This window comes from Oryzias latipes, chromosome 22 (assembly GCF_053564925.1).
Source record: "Oryzias latipes strain Hd-rR chromosome 22, Olatipes_Hd-rR_3.1".
Classification (NCBI taxonomy): Eukaryota; Metazoa; Chordata; class Actinopteri; order Beloniformes; family Adrianichthyidae; genus Oryzias; species Oryzias latipes.
The window spans coordinates 6433214-6458950 of record NC_136258.1 but is presented as its reverse complement, the minus strand read 5'-3'; the positions used below and the strand labels follow the sequence as shown (position 1 = coordinate 6458950).

General features: G+C 44.8%; 1 protein-coding gene across 3 annotated transcripts in view; it reads right to left on the bottom strand.

The window, feature by feature from the left end:
* The window catches only part of syne2b (spectrin repeat containing, nuclear envelope 2b), a 129444-nt gene that overhangs the window by 95441 nt on the left and 8266 nt on the right, over positions 1-25737 (bottom strand). For all 3 annotated transcript variants that reach the window (XM_023951859.2, XM_078940799.1, XM_078940797.1), the window contains exons 8-38: positions 24799-25394; positions 24494-24649; positions 22214-22364; positions 21963-22121; positions 21446-21613; positions 21264-21365; positions 20989-21189; positions 20694-20901; positions 19447-19559; positions 19165-19367; positions 18974-19081; positions 17209-17488; positions 16658-16987; positions 16239-16556; positions 15853-16152; positions 14860-15087; positions 13391-13507; positions 12850-13176; positions 12117-12461; positions 11844-12022; positions 11347-11563; positions 11041-11139; positions 10517-10681; positions 9719-10066; positions 9413-9549; positions 7501-7630; positions 6870-7043; positions 2091-6740; positions 1657-1875; positions 587-730; positions 174-406 (exon numbers count right to left, since the gene is read on the bottom strand). In XM_023951859.2, coding sequence (XP_023807627.2) covers positions 174-406; positions 587-730; positions 1657-1875; positions 2091-6740; positions 6870-7043; positions 7501-7630; positions 9413-9549; positions 9719-10066; positions 10517-10681; positions 11041-11139; positions 11347-11563; positions 11844-12022; positions 12117-12461; positions 12850-13176; positions 13391-13507; positions 14860-15087; positions 15853-16152; positions 16239-16556; positions 16658-16987; positions 17209-17488; positions 18974-19081; positions 19165-19367; positions 19447-19559; positions 20694-20901; positions 20989-21189; positions 21264-21365; positions 21446-21613; positions 21963-22121; positions 22214-22364; positions 24494-24649; positions 24799-25394 — 11105 coding nt within the window. The remainder of the gene's footprint in view (positions 1-173; positions 407-586; positions 731-1656; positions 1876-2090; positions 6741-6869; positions 7044-7500; positions 7631-9412; positions 9550-9718; positions 10067-10516; positions 10682-11040; positions 11140-11346; positions 11564-11843; positions 12023-12116; positions 12462-12849; positions 13177-13390; positions 13508-14859; positions 15088-15852; positions 16153-16238; positions 16557-16657; positions 16988-17208; positions 17489-18973; positions 19082-19164; positions 19368-19446; positions 19560-20693; positions 20902-20988; positions 21190-21263; positions 21366-21445; positions 21614-21962; positions 22122-22213; positions 22365-24493; positions 24650-24798; positions 25395-25737) is intronic.

Sequence of the window (25737 nt, the reverse complement as noted above, 5' to 3'; positions counted from 1 at the left end):
AAAATGTTTGCTATAGAGCTTAGATTTGAAGTTTCAGTGGATGTTTTTGAGAAAGTCATTGCTTACATTTTTTTCTGTCAATATCTCAAAGTGGATGTAGAAAAATACAGTGAAGTTAACACACAAACAGTCGTGGATCTATTGACTTGCTGTGCAGCAACTAACTGACTCACCTTTTCGCAGCGTCCAGCTCTGCAGTCAGCCTCTCCACTGTGGTCTTTGCGGCCTGGATCTGTCTGCAGTAATCCATCACCAGCTGCAGCTGGACCTCTTTGTTCTGGATGACAGCAGCAGCATCTTGAGCTGCGGAGCTCCACAGGACATTCAGGGGCTCCTCAGGTTCTGCCTCTCCTCTCTTTGGCTGACTGAACTTTGCCAGCTGCCCCAGGATAAGCTCTGTGCACTCCTGAGCTCAGCAGGACAGAAAGGTTAGTAAATACTTGCATATCTGATGCAACCTTTACTATTATTAACCATCAATCAGCTGCCTTTGGAAACAGAGATCTTTAACTCGTCTTTATGTTGGAAAACAAAATAGTTTCATATCTCAAGTTGATTCTTCTGGAGCAGCTGTCTCTTATCTCACCTGAAGCTCCTCTATCTGCCGAGTCATTGCTGTTGGGCAGAGCTCCGCTGGACGGTTCTTGAAAGACTGGACTTTAAATACCAGTCTGCTTAGACAAAGTCCAAGATCAGAGGTGGATGTGGTCAGAGCCTCCAGGGCGTCCTCCTGCGGTTTAAGTAAACACAAAGTCCAACACTAACAAACTAATTCACTGCTGATAAAAAAACTATTTCAGTTATGGTTTTGCTGCTGTTGTTGTGGATAAAAAATGCATTCCAAAATATAAAAAGGTAGACCTTCTTCTATAACTTGAGAGAAATAGTATAAAACAAACAAACAAAATAATGAATAAAATGGAATTATTCATTCTGGATCATTTAAGTATCTTCTTTTGTTTCAAATTCAAAAACAAGCCTAAATGGTTCCAGTAAACATTATCCACCACTGATCGGAGAAAAGAAGGAATTCTGTGTAAACGTGAGACTGTATGAATGAGAATACCCTACCTTCCAAACAGATCTGAAACAATGGCTAAAAAAAACAAACCAGTCCTGCAGACAATAGTTATTCTGGTTTTTCTTGGACTTGCTTTTTGTGGTAAATAACCTCTGAAAATATTTTTACCACAAATATTGTGCTATTGAATTGTCTTGTAAATGTAACTGTTGAACCTTTTATCCTGCCTTAGGACAACGGATGAAATTTAGCTCCTGTGCTAACTCTGGCATATTTATGTTGAAGCAGCTGCTGAAACATTGTTTAATATGCACTGTCCTAATTCAAATTAAATAAAAAAAAAGGTCATGAGATGATCCAGGTGACGATTGCGGTATGTCTGTCCAGAGTCTGTCTGATTGTGGGAGAAGTCTCATGGTCTGGGATTACAAAATGGTGTGACTGCAACTACCGGTATATGTTTTTAAATCTCTGAACTGAGGGAACAGAGGTATTTAGAGTCACAATGAGACTCAAAATGAGTTACAACATGCATGTTACACCATGATTTTCCTTTTTTGTTCAGTGTTTGTCTCAAGATAGAATCTGGGTAAATTAGTTAAAAAAGAAAAGAATTAAGCATTTCATCATGATACCTCCAGGCTGGGGACTTCTGACCCTGTTAGCATCTCTGAGAAGATGCTCTTAAGTGCTGATTCCTTTGGAGGCCTTTGGACTTCTGTGTCAGCCTTCAAATAAACTTCTTGTTCTTGACTTATCGGATAAAAAGACTCTTCCAGGCGAGGAGCTTCCCTCTCAGCCAATGGTGTGCCCAATACCTCTGTCGTTGTCCTGTTAGGACCTGACATCTCCTCCTACAACAGCCACAAAACAACAGAATTCATTTCAAGAAAAAGCTGCTCTTTACCCGTCATCAAGTAAACACGAAGGCTGTGAATATTTCCTTAAATTTGCTTTTAAAGCTGATGAAAGTTTGACTTCTGACTTGTGAATACAAAGACAGAAAAATTCCACAGACACAATTAATTCTTCAAGTACACACAGATACACTCAAACTGTGGAAACTTACGTTTTGAAACTCCTTTTCCAAGACTTCTGTGGGACTCATTTCGGGGGATGTCTCCATGGTGACGTTACTTTGTCTCTGCTTGTGCTCCTCTGTCAGCTGCAGCTGTTCACGACTTGTTCCAGTAGTCACAGGATCATCCTTTGACTGGAAGCCACTGATGCTTTCTTGATCCTCCTCTTGAGTCATTGCAGACTCCGACCTGTCAGGCAGAACGTCAGCAGCATCTACAACACCTGCCTTCTGAAGGTTTGGTTGATGGACCTGCAGATTGCTGCTTATGTCCTTTTGGAAATCCAGCATGCCAGGCTGCTTCTGGATCGTCACCAGCTTTTCTTCTACCTCAAGTCTTTGAGCTGGATCTTCAAGGCGGTCTTCTCGGACCTCTTCTATGTCCTGTCCAGGTCCTTCCTGCGTGGTTTTCGTGAACTCTGTTTCAGTTTGAGTGTGATTGATGACATCTGGGGAACGTGAGCTAATTTTTGTCTTGTGGGAGTAAATTTGTATCGGATCCCCACAGTCCTTGCATCCGGATTGTTGCTCTTCAGTCTTCATCTCAGATATTTTATGTTCTGCAACACTATCTGTTGAAGTTTGGTTTATTCTTTGAGTCTGAATGTCGGTTTGAACAATGTTTATCTTCTTTTCTGTTTCTCTGGGAGCAGAATTGTGTTCTTGGTCTTCTGGAGCTGTTTGTATATCAATATAAAGAACACACTCTTCAGCTTCGATAGGAACTCTCTTAGAAAAGATGGAGCCTTCATCTAGGCATGTTAGTGAAGATTCCCTGCCATCTATAATGGAAGAGGGATCTTCATCCTGACTGCTCTCCTCCTTGACTGCTTCGATTTTCTCAGTCTGGGTCTCAGTCTCTCTGGGTTCTACTACAGTTTGCTCAAACAACTGTATTTCTATAAATTCTGTCTTTGGCTCTGGTGATGTTTGGGAGGAAGGGTGGAGTTTGGCTAAATCTGTTGGAGATAGTGTATCTTGAACTTCTGGTCTGGTCTCTTGTTCACTTTCATCCTGGATAATGGTTTTGGTGATGTCGATTCTTTGTTCCCTCCCTAGTCTGAAGGACATGCTGTCCTCCTCCTCCCCAGGATTGGTGCTCATATCGAGCTGCAGAATGCGTACCTCACAGACCTTCTCCTGGCTCTCAGGTTCACCAGGCAAGTAATATGTTAATTCCTCACTTTGCTCCTTCTCAACAAGACAATCCAAAACATTTTCTGGTCTTTCCAGACACGTTTTCTGATCAGAAAATTTGACCCGATTCCCAGTTTCACTTTGTCCAGACATGTCGTCTTCTGATGGGCTTGTTTTTGTCATCAGAGTCGGTCCTTTCTGAGTCCACGCTGCTGCATGTGGAAGGGTTGTTGAGGTGTCACTTTGAGCCACAGTCTCTTGTGACCTGTGAGCAAAGTCTGCCTCACAAGTCTGAAAGATCATCTTATCTGGGACATTAAGTACCAGGTATCGTTTTTGGACCTCTGTTTGGTTTTTCCATATGCTTTCATACAGATTATCGATGTATTTATTTATATCTGAGGTGTCTTTATCATCAGAACGGGGAGCAGCTTCCATATGGGATTCTGATAAAAGATCTCTGTCCATAAACTTGGACCCAGATTGTTCTAAAGCATCATCACTCTTGTGTTCAGGTTCTGGAAACTCAGAGCTCAAAGTGTCAGATGTTACTGACTCTAGTCTAAAATCCAACTCATTACAGGTCTCGGTAAAATCCTTTTCACAGGGACGAGTACCAGATGTCTGTAGAAATGCTTGACTTGTGTCTAGAACGATTGCGCAAACGTTCTTTTCTTGAATCTCTACATCTTGTGGATGCTGCAGTTTGCTCTGGGTACCTGCAGCCCAGGTGTACTCAAAATCAGCTTTTCCAGCATGTTCAAGCTGCTGCACAGATTCCGAACTTGTGTCTGTTGGAACCTGTTCAGCTCCACTTTGGGATTCAGTCTCTACATCAGCCGGGTTTTTTAGGAAGGGCACGTCTAGTGCTGCAGGAGAGTCACAAACTGACTCCTTGTCAGTGTGTAAAGACAATCTTTCTCCCATGTCAGCAGTGTGCTCTGTGCAAGGAGACAACACGTCACCCTTATGTTGTCCAGCAGCAATGTGTGTTGCGTCTGCTCTGGGTTCGTCTGCTGTCTTTGGTTCTTCCTGCACATCACAAGTCATTGAGGTAGAAATAACATCTGAAGTTGCAGGACTGTGATTGGTTTCCATGTCTACGAGTTGTCTTGGATCATCTCTATTTTGTTCAGCAGAGATTATGTCAAAAGATTCTCGCTGACTGTGCTCTTTAGTATCAACTTCAGCTCTATTCAACTCAATGTCTCCTGGTTTACCAGTAGAAGCCGGGTGTTGTTCCAGTACCTGTTTTTCACCTATTATAAATGTTTCGTGGTCATCAGATTTTTGCTTCTGAACATTTGCAGCTGAGATGGCTAGTTGCTCTTGTTTGTCAACCACCAGAGCTATATTTAAGTCATCTTGTGCAGTTAAGCATTCATTAAGTGTGGTTTCTGCTGGAGCAGACTGTGCTGTTTTAGAAACAGACTCAAGATTACGGAACTCACTTTGAGGTGGACCATCTCCTTTCTCCAACTGCAGCTGAAGCAAGTCCTGATCACCAAGAGCCTGCTCTCTTGTGTCCTCCTTACCCGTGTTCATGTCAACAACCATACTATCATCATCAATACAGTCAGTCTTCTTTGTGACCAAAGTTGTGGTAGGTTTGTCAACTTCCTCCAAAGAAGACTCTGTCTTTCCATCAGTGAAATCCTGAAGTCCTGATTCTGAAACTGTGGAAAAGTCCACATCATTTGACTTTCTCTCAGTGTTCTTGGACTTGCTGTCTTCTGCAACAAGACAGGGTAGCTCTGTAGGAGAGGGAAGCCTCCCAGTGTCACATTCCTGGACAGAAAAAGTCTCTTTGTAAAGAGGTTTGGTAAAACCATTGGAACTTTCTGCTTCTGTAACAGCTGATGGTTGCTCATTTGGTTTTACTGCAACACTTAAATCCAGAACATGACTTGGAGATTCTTTCTCAGTTTCCGTGGTTTCTAGGGAATTCCTGAACCCTCTTTCTGATATGGGTTCGTTAATTTCCACAGGAACAGCTTCTTTCTGTTCTGTGGAATGAACCAGATGGGAGTCTTCATTGGTCTGAGACAAACCTGTGGTTTCAATCTGTATGGAGAGTTGTTGAGCCTTTACTTTTCTTCTTGGTGGCGAAATCTTTCCTTTTTTCACATCTTCAGACACCTCCTGAGAGGATGTGGGCTGTGGATCAGTGTTAGGGGTTCCCTCATCAGATGCTTCTTTCATCAAAGTGTCAGGCTTTTTGATGGTCTGTGTTTCTGTCTCACCAGAAAGATCTTGGGAAGTTACAGCGACAGACTTGAGTGTGCCATCGTCACGACTGGTTATGGTAACTGACTGGTCAGGCACAGAAGCACTATCAAGATCGGTTCTTGTTTCTTTCAGCTCCAAACTAATCTCACCAGAGAGGCTGACTGCACCCTTTGACTTCCTCTTTGGCGGCGTGACTTTTGATTCTTTCAAAATAATGTTTTCTGTTTTCTGCAAAGGCTCGACCCAGTCTGGTTCTTCAATATTCTCAGATGCAGTCTTTGCATCTGATGAGTCGGGTTTTTTATTTTGTTTTTTGTGGATTTCTTCCTCAGCCTGACATGTTTCTTTGGTTTTTAAATGCACCTGCTCTACAGAATCCTGTGTGCTTTCAGTCAGTTCTGCATCAGCTGGTTCGGAGAGATGCTTGCTCTCTTTGGACCTTCTTTTACTTGGAGATGGCTTGTCCTCTGCAGGGATGGTGTCCGTGGTTTCGGGCTCAGTCAGTAAGGCTGAAGGTTTTGAGCAGTCATGTTCTCTGTCAGCACTTGCATGATGGGAAACGGTCAGCTCAGATGACTGGGCTATTCCACTCTTTGATTTTCTTCTAGCAGGTATAAGTTTTGCTTCTGCTATGGCTGAACCTTCTGTTTCCTTCCTCAAATCTAAAGCAAATCTTTGACTTCCTGTTTTTTCGTCGAGCTGGGCTACTTTCTGTTCGGCATCCTGTAGAGGAAGACTTTTTGACTTTCTCTTGGGTGGTAAAACCTCCTTCAGTTCTAAACTAGCAGATTCATGCTGGGAAACTAGCTTTAGCTCATCAGCCACAACAGTAGCTTCCAGTATGGCCTGGATTTCATCTGAACCTGAGTGTCTCCTGAGGTTTTGGGGTGAAGTCTCTGCTCCATCCACAGGTAAAGCTACTGCATGGATCGCAGCAGATTCCTCAGGAACCAGCTTCATCTCTTCGTCTGTTTTTTCTTCTCTTGAGTTTGCTCCTTGAAACTCATCGGAGCTCAATTCTGCACTGGTTAGCTCCAAAACTGCAGTGCCTCCTGTGACTTCCGTTCCACTTGGTGTTTCAGGAGGCTCAAGCAGTGCATCCTTAACAGATGTAGACTCCTCTTTCAGAGGAACCTTTTCCTGTACTTGACACTTCTCAACTGAAAGCTTTTTTTTCCGTGGAGGCGCAACGACAGAGATCTTTGTATCCTCTGTGGATCCGTGGAAAACATCCGAGGGCTGAATCTCAGGTTGTTTCCTTTTCTGATCGTGTTCCTGTGACCAAAAAAAAAAAAAAAAACCTGATTCATAATAACAAACACGATGACCAAAAGCATGCTTTTCAAATAGAGTGGTCACTTGAACAGGAGAGTTATTTGCAATCAAGAAGGATAGAAATAATACCTTTAAGCTTTGATTTAGTGAAGTAGTGTGTATGTCTGCTTCTCCAAGTGCCTCCAAACACTGTTTCTGCAGTTCCTCAAGCTTCTCATGCATCAGACAGGCTGTTAAAAACTGCTGACAAGACAGCGCCTCCTGCAGGCTTTCCTTCAACGTCTTACCCTCCTGCAATGCAACCTTAGACAGGGATGCAAAAAATATTCATAACAACTGTGAGAGAAGGCAGCATATGCACACAGCAGAGAGAGAGTTGGTAAAATCCCAGCTGAATTCTGCCCCCATCCCTCCAACTGTGAGCTGTAAACAGAACAGCAGCTTTTCCTCAGTCAAGCCTGTGCTTTCATAGGCCGTTGTCCCAATGTGGACAGTCCTATCTGTCTGATTCATGGCAGTTTGTAGAAATAAATACTCAGAAATGATGAGAAAAATGCCACAAGAACATGTTAAAAATCCCCAAAAAACACAATTTTCATGGGAGTGTCCTCCTCCTGGGACATGGGAGGTTGTCTTTAAAAACAAAATACATCCAATTTTCTCCAAAACATTGAAGGTCAAAAGCACTCATGGCAGTTCTGACTAAATGATTTAATGAGGTGTTTTAACAAACATGAAAATACTATTAGGAGAAAGGTACCTGCAAGGCTGACGCAGAGTCTGCAGGGCAGCTTTGGTTCCACCTCTGTAAGGCGCACAGGCAGTTCTTCAGACAGCTGGCTGTGTTTGCAGAGCAGGTTTCCAGATGCTGGCACAGCCTGGATCTCAGACTGCACACAGTGAATTCATGCAACATAAGCCACAGAGCGCAGCACCGTTTCTTTATTCAACAGCACGGTAAATGAAGGGATTTTGTCGTCTCCTGCAGCGCTGACTCTGCTCTGTGGTGGGACAGGTAATGTGTTTTTAAAACATGTCTTTCATTTTACAGCAGTGCTTTTTGCCACAATGCATCCAAATGCTGGTAAAGTCTATTTGTCTCAAAGGAGACAGAGGACTTCCAGCAGCAGCTAACAAAAGGAAGCTCTCTGAAACAAAAGGAGAGGCTGATCAGGGTTTGATTAAACCAGGGGTCTGTAACCTGAGGCTCTTCTATTCCTTCATTGCTATTTATTATCTTTGAATAAAAATACAAATGTTTAAACAAATAATAGGGTTAGTCAATTGAAACCACGATATATTTAATTTTCAAAGGATTGTTTATGTGCGGCCTCCTAAAGCAAAATATATTTAAATTACACTTTCAAAATTATAACACTGCTAAATTGAGTGTAAACATTTAAAAGCTAAATAAAAGGCTTAATGGGCACAACATTTTGTAAAAGTGCATTGTTCCATACGGTAATGTGGGACATTGCAGCTGGCGGTGGGTTTTGGTCAGTAAGAAAGAGACGGCCCCTTTAGCGCTGAAGGTTGCAGACCCCTGGATTAAACTGAGAGGAGCAGCCGGACTCCAGACTCAGTTTATGTCGGACTCAATGGGATGAAATGGTGCATTGCTCGTTGGAACTAAAAAGTATTTAAACTGATCCCCCCCCCAGTTCTTTTTGTGTGGAGTTTGCATGTTCCCCCAGTGTATGCGTGGGATTTCTCCACCATCCAAAAACATGCTTCATAGGATAATTAGTTACTCTAAATTGTCCCTAAGCGTGAAAGTGAGCGTGCATGAGTGTGTGATTGTGGCCCTGTGACAGACTGGCGACCTGTCCAGGATGTCCCCTGCCTTCGCCCACAAGTGGCTGGGATAGGCTCCAGCAGCCCTGTGACCCCGAAAGGGACAAAACGGGTTTAGAAGATGAATGAATAAATAAATTATTTTTATTTTTTACAAAATATTGCAAATAATAACATATTCAGGCTTGTATACACAATTGTAACAAAAGATAACAAAAGGAAGGCAGGAATCCTGCTGTTAAAACAATCTTTCAAAGAAAGAAAAGAAAAAAGCGGGGAGGGGGCATTTCTAATTTTAAAATCCAGCCTCATAATTTCAAATGATCAAGTGTTCCAATTTATAAATTTACCTGTATTTTTTTATTGTTATTAGTTGGCAAATAATAAGTTCTTTGGTGTTTTTTAGGGTAACCTTTTGTTATTTAGTTAGCTGTATTAAACACAACTTGGGCTCTTGAGGAAGTGATTACGTTTTGATGGTTTCCATTCTTAGAATTATCTGTTCTGAGAACTTAACGCGTTATGGTCATTTTAATTATGGTCATAAAATGGCAGAAAATAAATTAAAGGGTTTTTTTTTTTCTCAATAATGTGTTGTGAATTGTTTATAGTGGAAAAGAGATTTTGATGGTTTGGTTTATCTGTGGCATTTGTTAAATTGGTTAATTCATCTGTTCTTTACACAGGACATTCATACCTTCATAAACCCTTTTAATCTGCAAACACAATTTTTTTTTGAATCCAGTTATTCCCAACACAAAAATTCCATTTCAGGATAATCTGAAGTTTGGTTTAGTCAGATTGTGTCTGCAGATCTTTCATTTCTTTGTGTTTCCTTGGTGTCATCGGTGACGCCGCGCCTCAGTGCAGCAGCTTACCTGGTGTGCTGCTGGCACAGAGACTCAACCAGACTGAGAATTTCTGCAGGCAGCTCTTTGGTTAAAGACGTCTGCTCGACCTCCTGGTGCAACTCCTCAACTTTCCCGCCCAAATCCTCCAGGGAGTTCTCACAGTTCTAGCAGGACGGAAGAAGAACATTTTATCTTGAGAGGTTCTCTGACTGAGCTCACAAACCTTTCTGAAGTGAACAGAAAAACTGAAAGGTTCTGAGTCCAAATCCTGCAGCTTTCGAACCGATTTGATGCAGAAGGAAGGTATGATAGGAACAAAGTGGCAGCAATCACCTGCAGGCTGTGCCAGTGCTGCTGCAGCTGAACAATGTTGTTCTGTGGTTCACTGTAGCTGAGCGCCTGGTCCAGGGATCGCAGCTCCCACTGCAGGGCTGCTGCTCTCTCCCTCAGCTCCCCGGCCATCCTGGCCAGCTCACGGTCACTCTCCTCCAGCCGGAGCTCACAGGCAGCCAGCCGCTCCCTCACCTCCCTCTCAGAGCCAGCATGGAGGTCATAGAGCTGGCTGACCTCCAGGTTCAGAGCATCCTGGCCTGCAGGGGTGCAGAGGCTCAGCAAACTGTCTCTGGCAGAGTCCAGCTCCTTCATCTCCCTCTGCTCTCTGGTGACAGTCTGGATCAAAGCCTGGAAAAGGAGACAGGAATGCAAGCAAAAGAGGATTGGGGTTGAAAGAAAAGACAGCTTCACTTATGCTGCAGCTCATTGTTGTTTGCTGAGAGTTTAGCTGAACTTCAGCTCCCACTGAATGGGTTTAAAATGCAAAATCTCTTAATGATCCTATAGTTCGGATGGAAAATCCCATCTGATAGTTTCAAGATCAAGTTCAGTTTGTAGATGCAACTGTTTGACATGAAAACTGTGTTTATACTTCAACAACAAGGCTGGTAACAACAAACTGTCACGTCCTGAAATGTCTGGCATTTAAAAAACAACTGTTCCTACTCAGGGTGTAACAATTGATCATCTTAAATCAACTAAAAGGAGTCCATTAAAAGGCCTCTAAAATAAGACTTTTTTCTTTTTTTTTAACATAACGTACAGCTGTTTTAAAAACCACAATGGCACTTCTCTCACCTTTAGATTGTTGACAGCGTTGTGCAGACCTTGTCGGTCTGCTGGGGGGGGTCCCAGCCCTTTAACCTGCTCCCTCAGCCAAACCTGGGCTGCTTGGTGCTGCTCCAATAGCAGGGTGCACTGCCGCTCCACCACGATGCTGCACTCTAGCTGGGACACCACGTCCTGAAGACATTTCACATCCACAAACTGACTCATTTGGCCAGCAATGCCCCGCCCCCCCCAACAAGGACAGGGTTCACTTTCTAGTTCCCACAGATCTACCTCACATAGTTTGGTCAAAATAAAAAAATAAAAAATGATTAAGGAACTTTGCTGTCTGAGAGAATCAATGACTGCAAATCATTTACGGAGAAAACATGATTACACGAGTAAAAACAAAACTATTTGATAGATATATGTATGTAAGTAACAGATTGTATGTCATGCGGTTTCTTTTGTTATGCAGATCAGAAAAACAGGAATTGCGGGTGATTAAAGATGGGAGAAGCGTTTGTGCATTTTATGCAGTTTTCTGGACTCACATTGAGCTCGCTCTGCAGAGCAGCGATGGCTCCGCCCTCAACTGTCCAGCAGGGATCTGCCCAGCTTTGATCCTTTGTGATTTCCAGCAGCTCAGCAGCCTTAAGAAGAGAAGCGAATAACTGTGATCTCATGTTTGGTTAGTGTTTGAGGAAACTTGTGTCCCTTTGGTTGATGAAAAGTGCCATATGCTGTCAATAAAGTGATTGCCTGATCGAGGATCAGATCATTTCTGCAGGATGAGTCAGGATGCTTCCGCAAACACCGCAGGTCTTTGAGGTTGCTCTGACTGAGCGTCCTGCCTTTACCTGGGTGCGCACAGCAGACAGCAGTGGCGCCACGGCGGCGCTTTGCTCCAGCAGGGCACGGGCCTGGTCCACAGCCTGCCTTCGCTCCCCCAGGCCTGGCCAGGGGAAGACGCACCGCAGGTTGGACACCTGCTTCTGCAGCTCAGCCAGACGGGTCGCCGCCTGTCCTCGCTTGTACTGACAGGACACCAGGCGGTCCACCAGACCCTGCAGCTGTCTGAGTGGGCAACAAAGGAGAAAGACTGGATCATTACAAGTTCTGCTCCAGTTCTCCTCCACCTGTAGCTTCTGTGCAGTTTTAACATGTGTCATTTTATAGGTAAAGTTTAGAAAGTTATTAGATCAAATAAAGACAGTCACAGAGCTTTTCCAGAGCTTTTTTGTCATGTTGTGGTGCTTCCTCATGTTTCTGTCTCTTCTTCTTGTGTTCATGAAGGAGTTTGTGTGATGAGGCATCAGTGGTGGAAGCTGTGAGGGCCTAAGAAGTCTCCCAGTACCTCTGCGTCTCCTCTGCATTCTGCACAAGTGTCCTCCAGTGCTCCTCCATGTCCCCCACTCTCTGCTGCACCTCCGCCCTTCTGTCCTCCTCCAGCTCCTCGTATTCATAGAGATTCTGCGCTCTCCTCTTTACCTCTGTCACCTGAGCGTCTCCCTGGGACCTGGAGCCCAGAACGATCTAAACACAACAGCAAAGGACACAATTTAAAAGAAAAACAGTCCTTTTTTGCCGCAAAAAGGAACCCGTACTACAATCACTTCAGTGTGTTTACCTGTGCAACGTTTAACCGTTCCTCAATCTGAGCTCTGGTGCCCTGAGTGCCCCCCCTCATGGAGTCGGCTTGTTTCTGCAAGCTGTCAATCCAGCTCGCAGTCTTGCCCGCATGCGTGCAGAAAGCCTCCAGCTCCCTGAACAGCGAATATCGAACCTCAGCTCGCTGCAGAGAGTTCTCAGCAGCCTCTAGCACAGTTTTCCATCGCTCCTCTGAGTCCTGCAGCATCTCAAGAGCGTCTCGCCTCTCCTGCTCCTCCAACCCCTCCCGGTCAAGGAAGCTCTGGCATTGCCTCCTGAGCACCATCAGCTTGGAGTCCCCGTCAGGTTTGCAGCTCAGCAAATCCTAAGAGTCACAAAGACCAAAATGAAGACAACACTTTCTACAACCCACAAGAAGAAGAATCAGTCCCCTATAAATGTGAACACTGACATGTCTTTAAAGCTAGTCTATGTTCACTCCGGGCGGCTGTGGTGCAGTGGTAAGGCAGTTGACCACCGATCCTAAGATTGCAGGTTCCATTCAGAAGGATGGTATGAAGTGTCAAAGTGTCCTTGGGCAAGACACTGAGCCCCACCTTGCCTTCGGTGGAAGGTTGGCGCCAGTGTTCGGCAGCACAGACGCTATCAGTGTGTGTATGTGTGAATGGGTTTGTGACTGTAAAGCGCTTTGGGCCTTCCAGGAAGATAGAAAAGTGCTGTACAAGTTTACGCCATTTACCATTCATTCTCACCTTTGCGTTGTTGAGGCTCTGTTCTGGATTAGTCAGCCTGCCCTGGAGCAGGAAGTTGTGCTGCTTTTCCTCCAGCCACTTCCTGAAGTCTTCTCTCAGGGTCTGGAGATCCTCCAGCTGATGCTCAAGAGCGCATCGGCTCTCCGCCTGACTCAGGGCTTGTTTGGCAGCTTCCAGGATTCTGGTCCACCTCTCCTCCATGTCTTTTACCTTCTGTTTGACTTCTTGTTTCTTGTGCACCTCCAGGTCCTGGCGGCACACACTGTGAACCTGCGCTCCGAGCCTCTGGAGCCTGGATTCTGTTTCAGACTCTGAGTTCACAATGGCCTGAACATGAAAGGAAATGAAACAGTGAATATTTATTGGCAAAATGAAGCAAACGTCATTCCACAAATCTTTCAAATGACAACTAAAGAGAAGTTTTTTTTTCACAGGAATAAACGTTTAAATTTGACGGTAAAAATTGTTTTCTTTGTGGACGAAGAAGACAAACGTCACTGACAGCAGACAGTAGGAGCGGCTGTGGATCTGCTCAGCTCACCTGTGCTGCACGCAGTCTGTCCTCAGCTTTAGCTCGGCTGCTCACAGAGTCCAGCTGTTGAAGAAGATCCTCCAGCCAACGCTCAGTGTCTTCCTTATTGGTGTCAAATTCTCTCCACTAGAAAGGAAAATATTTAAAAAAAACAACCAAAATGTTAGGTCTCAAAAGCTGAGTTATCATCCAAGTCTGATTGAAGTCCTTTTAGTTAGCTACACCTTTCCGTCTGTGTTTTCCTCTGTTTGTGAAGTGTAGACCCATTTTTGTTCCTGCTCTATCTAATGACAAAACGATCAGTTTACTGTCTTCTGGGGGTGTAGGATTCATTTTTTCCAACAATTTGATATCATAGTATCATAGTTTGTGGTTGTTGATCCGACTCATAGTCGATTTTGGTTCATTTTGAACGATGTGATTCTCTGACCTAAAGTGGATCCAGAACATCTTTATCCAAAACTTTAACCAGTGTGACTCAGAGAGAAAAACCTGGTTACTGAACAGTACAGTGGAAGTTTTCCAGATTCCTTGTATTTCTTCAAGATCATCAAGTGTAAATGAAATATGTGTCCAAACAAACAAGTAAAAAACAATTTATGTCAAATCTATTCACATGTTAGTTTCCACAGGAACACTTCAGAACAAAGTCCACATCATACTCTGTAATTACTGAACAGTGCCAACAATATTTTGGTTTTTGCAAACCTGGTGTACTTCTATGTACTAATACTGTTGTTACTGTTGGATAAGAGGTTTATTGTTTATTTAACAGGAACCCTATTGTTTCCATTGAGTCCAATTCATATATTTGTAAAACACTGAATGAGGGAAATTAAATTGTAAATTTTCTTTTTATCATACATGCCAAAATTTGTTTGGCTATAATAGCAACATTTTTTTTGTTTTGTTAAATGTTTCTACAGGTAATCAAGAGTTTCTAGATTTCATTCATGTTAAAGGGAGTTAATGAGCTTTTCCTAAACTGATTCAGACTAAAGATGGAAAACCAAAGGATGAAGGATTCACACGGAAAATCCAGATCAGCCATGTCCAAACGTTTCACAAAGACGGCCAGATCGGGTCACCCTGCATTCATACAACGCTTATCCTAACGCTGATTCTCCAAATTCCACCTGTCCTGGTAGCTTTTTCAGCTTTCCTTTTTAATATTCATTGCTATTTTAGATATAGGATAGAAAATGTGACAGAAGGGTGCAGCAACAGTGTTGCCACACACTTACAACGGAAAGTAGTCAATCACAATCAAGAATTCACACAGTTTCTGTCAGCAGGCCAGTGGAAATATCAATTCAGGCCTCATTCTGCCCACAGGCCGGACTTTGGACATGTCCAGTATAGATCAGACTTTTAATACATACACATTTGCAATTTGAAACGGAACTATGAGCTTTCTGAACATTTTTATCAGCATCTGGATTTCGTTTTCATGTAGATCTGTGTTTGATAAATCTCACCTCTAACATTTTTCTTTCTCTATTCTGAGAAATCTCAGCTTCTGCTGCAGATTGAAGTTGCTTGGCCGATTCTAGAACCTTCCTCCACTGCTGCTCTGTTTCCTTCACACTCTGTTGGACGCAGACTTTGCTGGCCTCGTCAGCGTCTTGATGGTCACACACACTCTGGCCTCGTCTCCTTAGGTTGTTCACCTTGAAGTCGCCCTCAGGTCTGGAGGTTAGAACAGCCTGGAACAGAGGTTTGATCATAATCAGATCATAATAAAGACAGAAACATCACACAGACGTGTGCGGGCGCACATGCCCCAGCGGCACCAGCAACAGTAATCGATGAGGACCATTTATGGAATCAAGAGCCCAAAGGTGCCGCCTAACACGTATATTTTGCATTAAAATTCAAAAATCACATACATGTGCATGAACACCAGGCCAAAATGAAACATTGGCAGCTTCTGGTTCTTCAGATGGTCTGGTTTTCACTTTCATGTAGGTCTGTTAACTTGAAATGTGATTATTCGCTTTTTACCGGACAAGTTTGAACAATCAGGGTAAATTATTTCAGTCGTGTATAATTTATCAGTTTAGAGTCAACAAATCAGGGTGCATACGATCAGTCAGAGTAAATTCGAATAATTTGATTTTAAGAAATCAATTACAACTCCGGGCATCAAGAGCCGAATTACTACATGTTTTCAAAAGACCCTGCTGTGTCATGTTCTACTTGGCTGGACACACCTATGGTACTCGGTCACGAGTAGGGCTTGGATATCTCAATCCTGCAGACCCAGCAGCCCTTGCGGCCTGGAGTAGCCCATCCCTCCTAGATTTAGTTTCATTTATCTGGTTTAGTCAGTCTTTTTAATTCGTTGAACTTAGTTTTTTCTGTTTATTGTGGACTATCGTGGATCAAACCAGCAAGTGTATCATGCCACTTTGCACACTATTACTGTCATCCGTTTCCCATGATTGTTTCCATGTTTGCACTGGACAGACCTTAGCTGCACAGACTCTGTCTCCAGGGGAGGCGTGACAGCTGACAGCCTCCAGCGTCTGCTGTTGCTCTCTGATCCAAGCCTCGGTGGCTTTAGTCTGAGCGCTGAAGTCGTCTGAAAGAGCTCGCAGCTCCAGCTGTCTGAGGATCTGCAACACTGAAGTCCACTGCTGCTCCGTGAAGGTCACCAGCTGCTGCACTTCCGGCTTCCTGCCTCCCTGCGGGGGCTCACACAGACGCTCACCGAAGGTCTTCAGATCAAGCAGCTTTAAATCTCCTTCAGGGGTTAAGCTCCTAAAAGCCTGAAGACGAGGATGGAAAAGGTCAGAAATCTTTTCGTGCAGCAGGAACGTTTATGATGGACTGTAAACAGTGAGGGGGCTCGAACCTGTGCCGTTTGTAGCCGCTGTTCAAACTCTGCATGACTTCCAAGGTCCAGCAGCTTCTGCCTCTGCTCTCTGATCCAGGTCTGGACACTCTCAGTTTGGGCTTTGAAAGCCTCAAAGTTCCTCTCAGAGGCAGCTTCCTCTTCTGCCTGCTTGACGGCCGCTTCTGCAGCCTGGATGACCTCCCACCACTGCTCCTCTGTGTTCCTGACCGCACTGGAGATGTTCTCTTTCAACCCCTTTTTATCCCACAGATTCTGAGATTGTTCCTTCAGATCCTGGAGCCTGGTCTCCCCTGAAGACCTGGAGCTCAGAACAGTCTGAATAGAAAAGATTGAGGTTTTTATTTATTTTAAGTTCCTTTGCACATAATTCACATTTATATCGCCCAGAATTCAGCTGTGTTTAATTCAAGACCCACTTGTGCAATCTTTAGCTTCTCCTCGGGGTCCTGGTGGCCTCTTAAAGATGTCAGGTTCTCAGACAGGTCTTTAATCCAGGACCTGAAGCTGTCGTTCTGGCTTCGGAGAGCAACAAGCTGTTTGTCCAACAGGGCTTGTGTCTCCGCCTTACTGAGAGCTTCTTCTGCATCCTGCAGAGCAGAAAGCAGCTCCTTCTCTGCATCTCTGACCAACAGCTGGACTTCCTGTCTCCGGCTCTCCTCAAACTCCTCCTGCTCCAGCAGATTTTCCATTTGCGTTCTCAGATCGTTCACTTTGGCCTCTCCTTCAGGTCTGGAGTTTAGAAGAGCCTGGTCAAGAGAAAACCCCCCAGCAGAAAATAAGCCATGTACAGAGGAGAAACCTTCAAGGATCGCTTAATCCCTCTCCCTCCCTCTGCTGCCGGAATGCTTTTTAGCCAAACAAGGTAAGACATTTGTATTAGCATAGACAGTGGGAACACAAACAATGCAGTGAGCCATGAAGACGTCATGAGTGTTGTTTAGTGAGTCTGTTCAGGGTTTTCACATACCAGAGCTTTGGACTTCAGCGTCTCTGTGACACTGTCACTCCCAGCAGCGATGATGGGATCCAGAAGTTGACTGATCCAGGACTTGGTGTTCTCTGCCTGCCGCTTAAAGTGGCAGTACTCGCTCTGAAGAGCGTCCTGGACGTCGACGTGTTTCTGCAGCCGAGCCTCCAGGTTTCTGTAGCGCTGGATGGCATTGTCACCATCTTTCAGGAGGTTTTCTGCTCGGACTCCTCGTCTGCGTATCGACGCCATGAGTTCACTGAGTGTTTCAGCTTTAACGCTTGTGTGGAGAAAAAAAAAACAAGATGAAGAAGCTGAAAGACTTTTGTGGCTTTTATCATAAAAATATAATGAACCCAGCAAGATCTCTTTCACCATTCACTGGGGGCGCATGATTAATTGACTTAGTTAATGAATCATTTTATATTCCAACAATCCAAATAGATTGATCTGTCTGAAGCAAGTTGTTGATCGAATTGACTTATACCACTATATAATTGTTTAAATATGAAATGTATTTTATTCAACGTTGGAAAATGATAGGTTATATTAATGGAAGAATGAACCAAGCGTCATCACAGCGGACAACACACCTGTGGTATGGCAGCCAAAACCAAAAAATTTAGCCATCATTCCAGTTCAATGTGTAAAAACCTTTTGAATTTAGCAAAGTGACCATACAGTGCTAGAATGTTCTAATTACAAGCTTTGGATGTAGAAAAACAACAGTGGGCTGAACTGTAGGAAACTAACATGTGAATGGATTTGACATTCATTCTTGTTTACTTGTTTGTTTGAACACATATTTCATTTACACTTGATGATCTGGAAGAAATCCAAGAATCTGGAAAACTCCACCCGCACTGTTCAGTACCAGCTTTTGAGTCACACTGGTGGAAGTTTTAGATAAAGATGTTCTGGATCCATTCAATGAATCGGATCCAATTGAACAAACCAACATTGACTGTGAATTGTATTGTCAACCACAAATTATAATGTGAATAGAATGTTATTGCTGTTAAAAGGTAAAATTACAAAAAGGGGCGGTCATGGTGCAGTGATTCCCGCCTTGCCTGCCCATGTATCGAAGTGTCCTTGGGCAAGACACTGAACCCCACCTTGCCTCTGTTGGAAGGTTGGCGCCGGTGTTCGGCAGCGGGGCCACCACCAGTGTGTGAATGGGTGAATGGGACTGTGACTGTAAAGCACTTCAAAGAAGGTAGAAAAGCACTAAATAAGTATTTACCATTAACACCCCTATTATTCAATGATGGTTTTGCATTAAAAGACTTGTCAATTTACAAGCATCTAAACATCAGAGCGCCTGCATACATCCATCGTGATATTTATGTCATATACGTGATATAAAAGTTATACATCGATCTGTGAGAAGTCCATTATAGATACGTGGACAGCCACACGATCGCATCTCGCAACTATCATGCACAATTGCTGATGATTTACGTAACTGTGAAGTACGACCAAAACATTTGAACAACTCAAAAGGAATTTACGTTAAGACCCGTCTGCCAAAAACCCCAACGGACATCTGCGCAGATCGACGAACGCAAGAAACACTTATGAATTACGCATATAAGGCATGATTTATGAAAGACCAACATTTCATACGTGGACAATGCGCAAAATGTGCGTAGTGGCTGTGTGACACAGCCTTTGAGAATAGTGTAAACAATAGTGTTTACTGTTTGATTTGTTGAAAACAATGCAAACTCTCTTCCAGCTGTGACTCCGGGCTGTAGATCACCTGCCAGCATGCAGATCGCTGAGGAGGCCCCTGGCGTCTTCTGACCCCACAGACTGTTGCTCCTTGCTCTGGATCCACTCACAGAAGCCGTCATGCTGCTGCTGGAGGCTGCACACAAAGCCGACTCTGCTCATTCCCGTCGTTACACCCCTGCCTTCCGTGTTAACATGTATGAGCGGCATGACCATTACCGCTCCAAGTCAGAGAGCAGAGACTCCATCTGTCTCTGCCTGCTGAGGCAGTGGCTGGTGAAGGTGGACACCTCCTCCTGCTGTTCCTTCAGCCACTGGCTGAGCTCACGGGGCTCCTGGGAGGGGGGCTTCCTGCTGCATCTCTGGAGCTGATCTTCCAGCTGCTCCAGACGTCTCTGTGTGTCTTTGGACTTTAGGAAACACTAACAGACGTGATGGACGTATTAGGACTGCTGCAGCACTTAAAGGCTCCAGCAGGTGTCAGCGTGTGCGTGGTCTTACTGAAAGTCTGTGCACGTTTGTTTCCACGTCGCTCCGGCTCTCAGGGTTCTCAAAGCACTCGTTGACAGACAGCTGCAGATCCTGGAAACACTCCTCGAAAGACTGCTGCTTCTCTGCAAAGACAAGAATCAAACAGGGAGAGCAGTGAATGAGGTTTCATGAGCTGCTGCACTGCGCATAGAAACTGGAGTCTGAGCAGAGCACATGACAGGAGCAGAAGTTTAACAAACAACTGAATCTTATAGTTACCTCTGTAAAATCATACTGCTCACAATATGTCAGGCAGATCTTCAGGATAGGGAGGCAACACATCAGGATAGGTTGACAGACACACCTCATTTAGTGTTGTCTTTATAATGGTCTCTCTGTGTTCAGTGTGTCTGACTTATTGGGGGAAAAACAAAAAATTCTAAAAGAAAAATCTTTTCAATGTGGCATCAATGTCAACATTCTGTGGGTCTAAAAAACCGATCTTGCCAGTAGGTCATTCTGAGATCATCATTCAAAGGGTCATGAACGCACCACGTTGCCTAACAGACGAGCAGCACCACCTGGCCATGGCGCCTTCAGGTTGGTGGTAGACAGTCAGATGCTGCATGTGAACTTGGTGAGTCTCAAAGTGACATCAGGAGACATGCAATAAGACACAGAACTACAGGTAGGCTGCACGGTGGCGCGGTGGTTAGTGCTCTTGCCTCACAGCAAGAAGGCCCCCGGTTCAAGTCCTTGCTGGGGGACTTGAAACAGAACGTCATTGGGGGAGTGTGGAGTTGGCATGATCTACCCATGCATGCATGGGTTATTTCCGGGGTCTCCGGCTTCCTCCTACTTTCCAAAAACAGGCTTCATAGGTCAATTGGCAACTCTAAATTGTCCCTAGGTGTGGGTGTGAGTGTAAGTGTGAGAGTGAATGGGTGTGTGTTATGTGGCCCCGCACTGGTGACCTGTCCAGGGTGTCCCCTGCCTTCACCCGTAAGTGGCTGGGATAGGCTCCAGCAGCCCTGTGACCCCGTAAGGGACAAAACAGAAGAAGATGGATGGATGAATGATGAAAACTACTGGCAGTTTGTGACAGACCACAACCAGTACCAGTACAGAGCTCTGACCTGGTTTAGCAAATGCCACATATACAGCTGCAGGCCCGTTCTAGGGTTTCCAGACAAGCCATTCACAACCGACTCCACCTCTTTGCCTTGAACGACAGACAACCACTTTTTAAAAAGACTGAAGTAGGTGCAGCCACTGACCTCTGATGACCTGGAGCATTCCCTGCTCCTTCTCCTCCTGCCTCAGCTGGATCATAGCTTTGGTGTGGGCGATGTTCTCCTTCAGAGTGCTGCAGTCAGCAGTCAGCTCCTCCAGCACCAGAGGACTGGCCACACTGGAAACCAAGCCCATCTCCTTGAGCAGGGCCTCCACACGCTCCTCCTGACACTCCAGAGTGTCACACAGATCCTGGTTGGAGAACCAACAGCAGCAGGCGTGGGGTTTGTTTCAAACGAGAAAGTCATCAAGGAGATGCAGCATAGGCTGGTGGTGTACCTGCATCTGGGACTCCGTCGCTGGTTCTGAAGAGTCAAGTTTCTTTAGGCAGTGCTGAATGTTGTCCACTGCCGTCTGGCACTCCTTGACCTTCTCGGTGAGATGTTTCCTCACAGCGGTGAGCTCTTCAAAGACATCTGTGCAATCAGTGAACAGCTCCTTCACCTGCTCCATCCTCTTCCTCAGCTGGGTCTCCATCACCTTGAAGAGGACAGGCACAACAGCATGTCAGACATCACTTTAATAAAAAGTTAAGGTCAGATGTTTCAGCTTACCTGCAGCTCCAAAGGAGCTTCCTGACTCTGCAGCATCTTTTGAATTTCCAAGGATTTCTTGTGAAAATGTGAAACATTCTCCTCGTTGGCACAGATCTCATCCTATCGACGAGAACAATGAATGTGACGACTTCATGCCTGTGGATGTTTTGTGCCCGCTTCTGTAATGTGGTTCCCCTCACCCTCATGTCCAGAACCTGCTGCTCTTGCTGGAAGGGATGGCTCTCTGCAAAAAGGGCCAGCTTGGCTCCAGCCCAGCTGTCCACCTCACCACCCAGCATCAGCTGCTTCTCCCACAGCTCCAGTCCCACTTGAAGGTTGTCCATGAAGGCATCAATCTTCTCTGTGACCTGCAGGAGGAGCGTCAATGCTTAGTCAGGTTTCTGTTCCGTTCTTCTTCAGGGACAATGTTGTTCTGAAGGTGAGCTTTGTATTCTTGTTCATTTAAAGGTAACACGGTTTTGTTAAAGGCTCCAGTAAACACCCAATCAAAACAGACCTCTTTCTCCTGTTTTGACAACATCTTTGTCAACCATTTCATGGTTTTGGTGATGCAGATGTTTCTCCTAGTGTGACTGAATAAATGTTTATATCTCTTCATCGTCTTTTCAGCTCCCAACGTGATGTAAATCTGTTGCTGCACATGCTGTGTGATTGACTCTACAAGCTTGTTAATGTGTTTGTCGCACATGTGCGTACATCCAGCCAGCTGTCCATGAGTGTGTCAGCCTCCGCCTCAAAGCGAGGCTCGCTGCAAGCAGGGAACTTCTTCAGCTCCGACTGCAGCTGTCTGCAAACACTTCTCAGCTCCTCAATCTGCTGGCTGAGACCCCCCAACTCCTTCCTCACGTCACACACCTGAACACATGGTATTAGATAGCAGGTCATCCAATGAGCATGAAGCATGTGGGATAATGATGCAGATGGCTGGAAACGGGGTTTGGACTCACCCTGGTCATGCATCTCTGCAGGTTGTCTTTGCCCATGTAGGAGGCCTGGTCACTGATGGTCTGCTCTGCTCTCTGGATGGTGCTGCTCAGCTGACTGCGGCTCATCTGGAACTTCTTCAGAAGCTCCAACAAACTATTGCACACATTCCTCCTGCAGAGACCCAAACCCCACAGAGGAACAGTTTTCCACTGGTGTCTGCTCATTTCTGAAGGAGAAGCTTAGGGTCTCACACTGAACTGCACCTGATCCAAGTGATCTGACTGACCAAATCCGGCTGAATGCAGGAGGAGTTCAAACCCAGTGGATTTGTGGACAACATAGCTTTGCAGTCAAATGTGTTTGACTCACATACTGATATATTTTTTGTTGAGACCAGTTCAGGCCAGTCTAACAATTGGAATCTATTATATTTCGTCATCAGCTTTTCAATTTACACAACATGTCAAAGTTGTTATGACGTGTGTGAAACATCAAAACACAGTACAGACCATTCAAAGAGTTTTCTTTATTTTCATGACTGTGAAAATAAAAGATTCACACTAAAGGCATCAAAACAACACGTGTGGAATTATATACATAACAAAAAAGTGTGAAACAACTGAAAATATGTCATATTGTAGATTCTGCATAGTAGCCACCTTTTGCTTTGATTACTGCTTTGAACACTCTTGGCATTCTCTTGATGAGCTTCTAGAGGTAGTCACCTGAAATGGTCTCCAACAGTCTTGAAGGAGTTCCCAGAGACGCTTGCTTGTTGGCCCTTTTGCCTTCACTCTGCTGTCCAGCTCACCCCAAACCATCTGGATCTGGTTCAGGTCCGGTGACTGTGGAGGCCAGGTCATCTGGCGAAGCCCCCCATCACTCTCCTTGGTTTAAATACCCCTTACACAGCCTGGAGGTGTGTTTGGGGTCATTGTCCTATTGAAAATTAAATGATGATCCAACTAAACGCAAGATGCTGTGGTAGCCATGCTGGTTCAGTATGCCTTCAATTTGGAATGAATCCCCAACAGTGTCACCAGCAAAGCACCCCCACACCATCACACCTCCTCCTCCATGCTTCACAGTGGGAACCAGGCATGTAGAGTCCATCGTTCACCTTTTCTGCGTCGCACAAAGACACGGTGGTTGGAACCAAAAATCTCCAATTTGGACTCATCAGACCAAAGCACAGATTTCCACTGGTCTAATGTCCATTCCTTGTGTTCTTTAGTCCAAACAAGTCTCTTCTGCTTGTTGCCTTTCTCTAGCAGTGGTTTCCTAGCAGATATTCTACCGTGAAGGCCTGATTCACACAGTCTCCTTTGAACAGTTGTTGTAGAGATGTGTCTGCTGCTAGAACTCTGTGTGCCATTGACCTGCTCTCTAATCTGAGCTGCTGTTAACCTGCCATTTCTGAGGCTGGTGACTCGGATGAACTGATCCTCCACAGCAGAGGTGACTCTTGGTCTTCCTTTCCTGGGGGGTCTGCATGTGAGCCAGTTTCTTTGTAACACTTGATGTTTTTTGTGACTGGACATGGGGACACTTATAAAGTTTTCCCAATTTCTCGGACTGACTGACCTTCTATTCAGTAGGACTATCAGCTGTGTATCCACCTGACTTCTGCACAACATAACTGATGGTCCCAACCCCATTAATAAGGCAAGAAATCACACATTAAACCCGACAGGACACACCTGTGAAGTGAAAAATATTTCAGCTGACTACCTCTAGAAGCTCATCAAGAGAATGCCAAGAGTGCACAAAGCAGTAATCAAAGCAAAAGGTGGCTACTATGAAGAACCTAGAATATGACATATTTTCAGTTGTTTCACACTTTTTTTGTCATGTATATAATTCCAAATCTGTTAATTCATAGTTTTGATGCCTTCAGTGTGAATTTACAATTTTCAGAGTCGTGAAAATAAAAAAAACTCTTTGAATGAGAAGATGTGTCTAAACTTTTGTTGTGTACTGTATATTCTTCATTTTTTACCAGTAGTACAGAGGTGGGCACTGCGGGCCGCATTCCTGCATGTTTTCCAGCATACCCTGCTCTGGCATGTTCTAATTGGCTGGACACACCTGAACCAGGTAATCAGCCATGAGTAGGGCAAGACTATCTGGAAATCATGCAGACACACCGGCCCACGAGGCCTGGAATTGCCCACCCCTGCAGTAGTATGAAAAACTAAAATAAATGACTATTTAAACTATCCTCAGTCATATATCCCATAATGCTCCTATTGTGTCACTATTTTATATTATCTTGAGCTGAACCTTGTTGTTCTCCTTACCTATCAAAGAAAGATCTCTGGGTGTTGTTCCACTGAGTCTCCAGTTCCTGCAGGGGGTTCTCTGCGCCTCCTGGTCTGTCCTGCTGCTCCCGGAGGACCTGGAGCTCAGCCTGCAGAGTCTGCAGCTGACCCTCCAAGTCCAACAGAGCACGGAGCCTAGAAAGCACAGAGGGAATCATTCCATGGGTTCAAACTGTTAGATTACAGAGAAAATGAGAGAGTTACACATAAGAAATGTATATATCATTTAAAAAGCTTATTTTAAAAGAACATTTCAGAAAAGTGTGTGTAGCTGCTGCACATACATGTGCTGCACAGCAGGAATGGTGGGCTCCTTTAGGTCTTGCTTTTCAACAGTTTCCTGCAGCTTCTGTAGCTCCCCCATCATTTTCCTCTTCCTCAAACCCAGAGATTTGCTCTGACTCTCCTTCTGAAGGCTTCTCTGCTGGCTGGACAGCCCAGCGTCAGCCTCCTCCTGCCGCCTGAGCAGAGTGCTGACCATGTCCAGGCAGGAGGCGGGGGCTCCATCCCTGGTGACGGTCAGCCTCGCTCCCTGCAGGAGCAGGTCCAGCTGAGGCGCCTTCTCTTTCAGACTGTCGATGCTCTGCCTGATCAGCGCCAGCTTGGAGCGACATTCCTGCAGGAGCATGCCATCACTGCAGGGGGCCCCTTGGACCCCCGAGATGTCTTCATCCAGAGTACGCAGCGACATGAGAAAGTGATCCAGGGCGCGAGCAGCTGCTTCGCTCTTCCGGACCTGCTGCCGGAGCTGATCCAGGCTGGCTTTGTGAGTCTCCACTTCGCGCATCAGAGGGAAGCATTCCCGAGGATCCAGCTCACAGGACTCGGGATTCAACCGCGACAGCTGGTCCAGCTCGCTTTGAATGTTATCATCCAGTTCCTGCATGAAATAGAAACAACAATCCAGGTGAGGGAAATGAGAAAAAGGCTTTTATGGGGGGGGGGGTTTGCGCAATGAAAAAAAAACAAAAGGATCTGCATTTTTCAAAGCAAACAAACGGCTCTTTCTGATGAGTTCAGTCTGCAGTCCATGAGCTGAGATGAAGGCCTGATTGTAAATATTTTAGTGACATAGTTGGTGTTTGTTGAATTCAGTTTAATTTAAGGGGAAAACTTTCTAATAGGAAGGAGAAGGTGATCGTTTTAGTAAAATCCAAACTTTTACATTTACGTAGATCTATTCACATATATGAACACAATTTTTCACTTTTTCAGGTCATTAA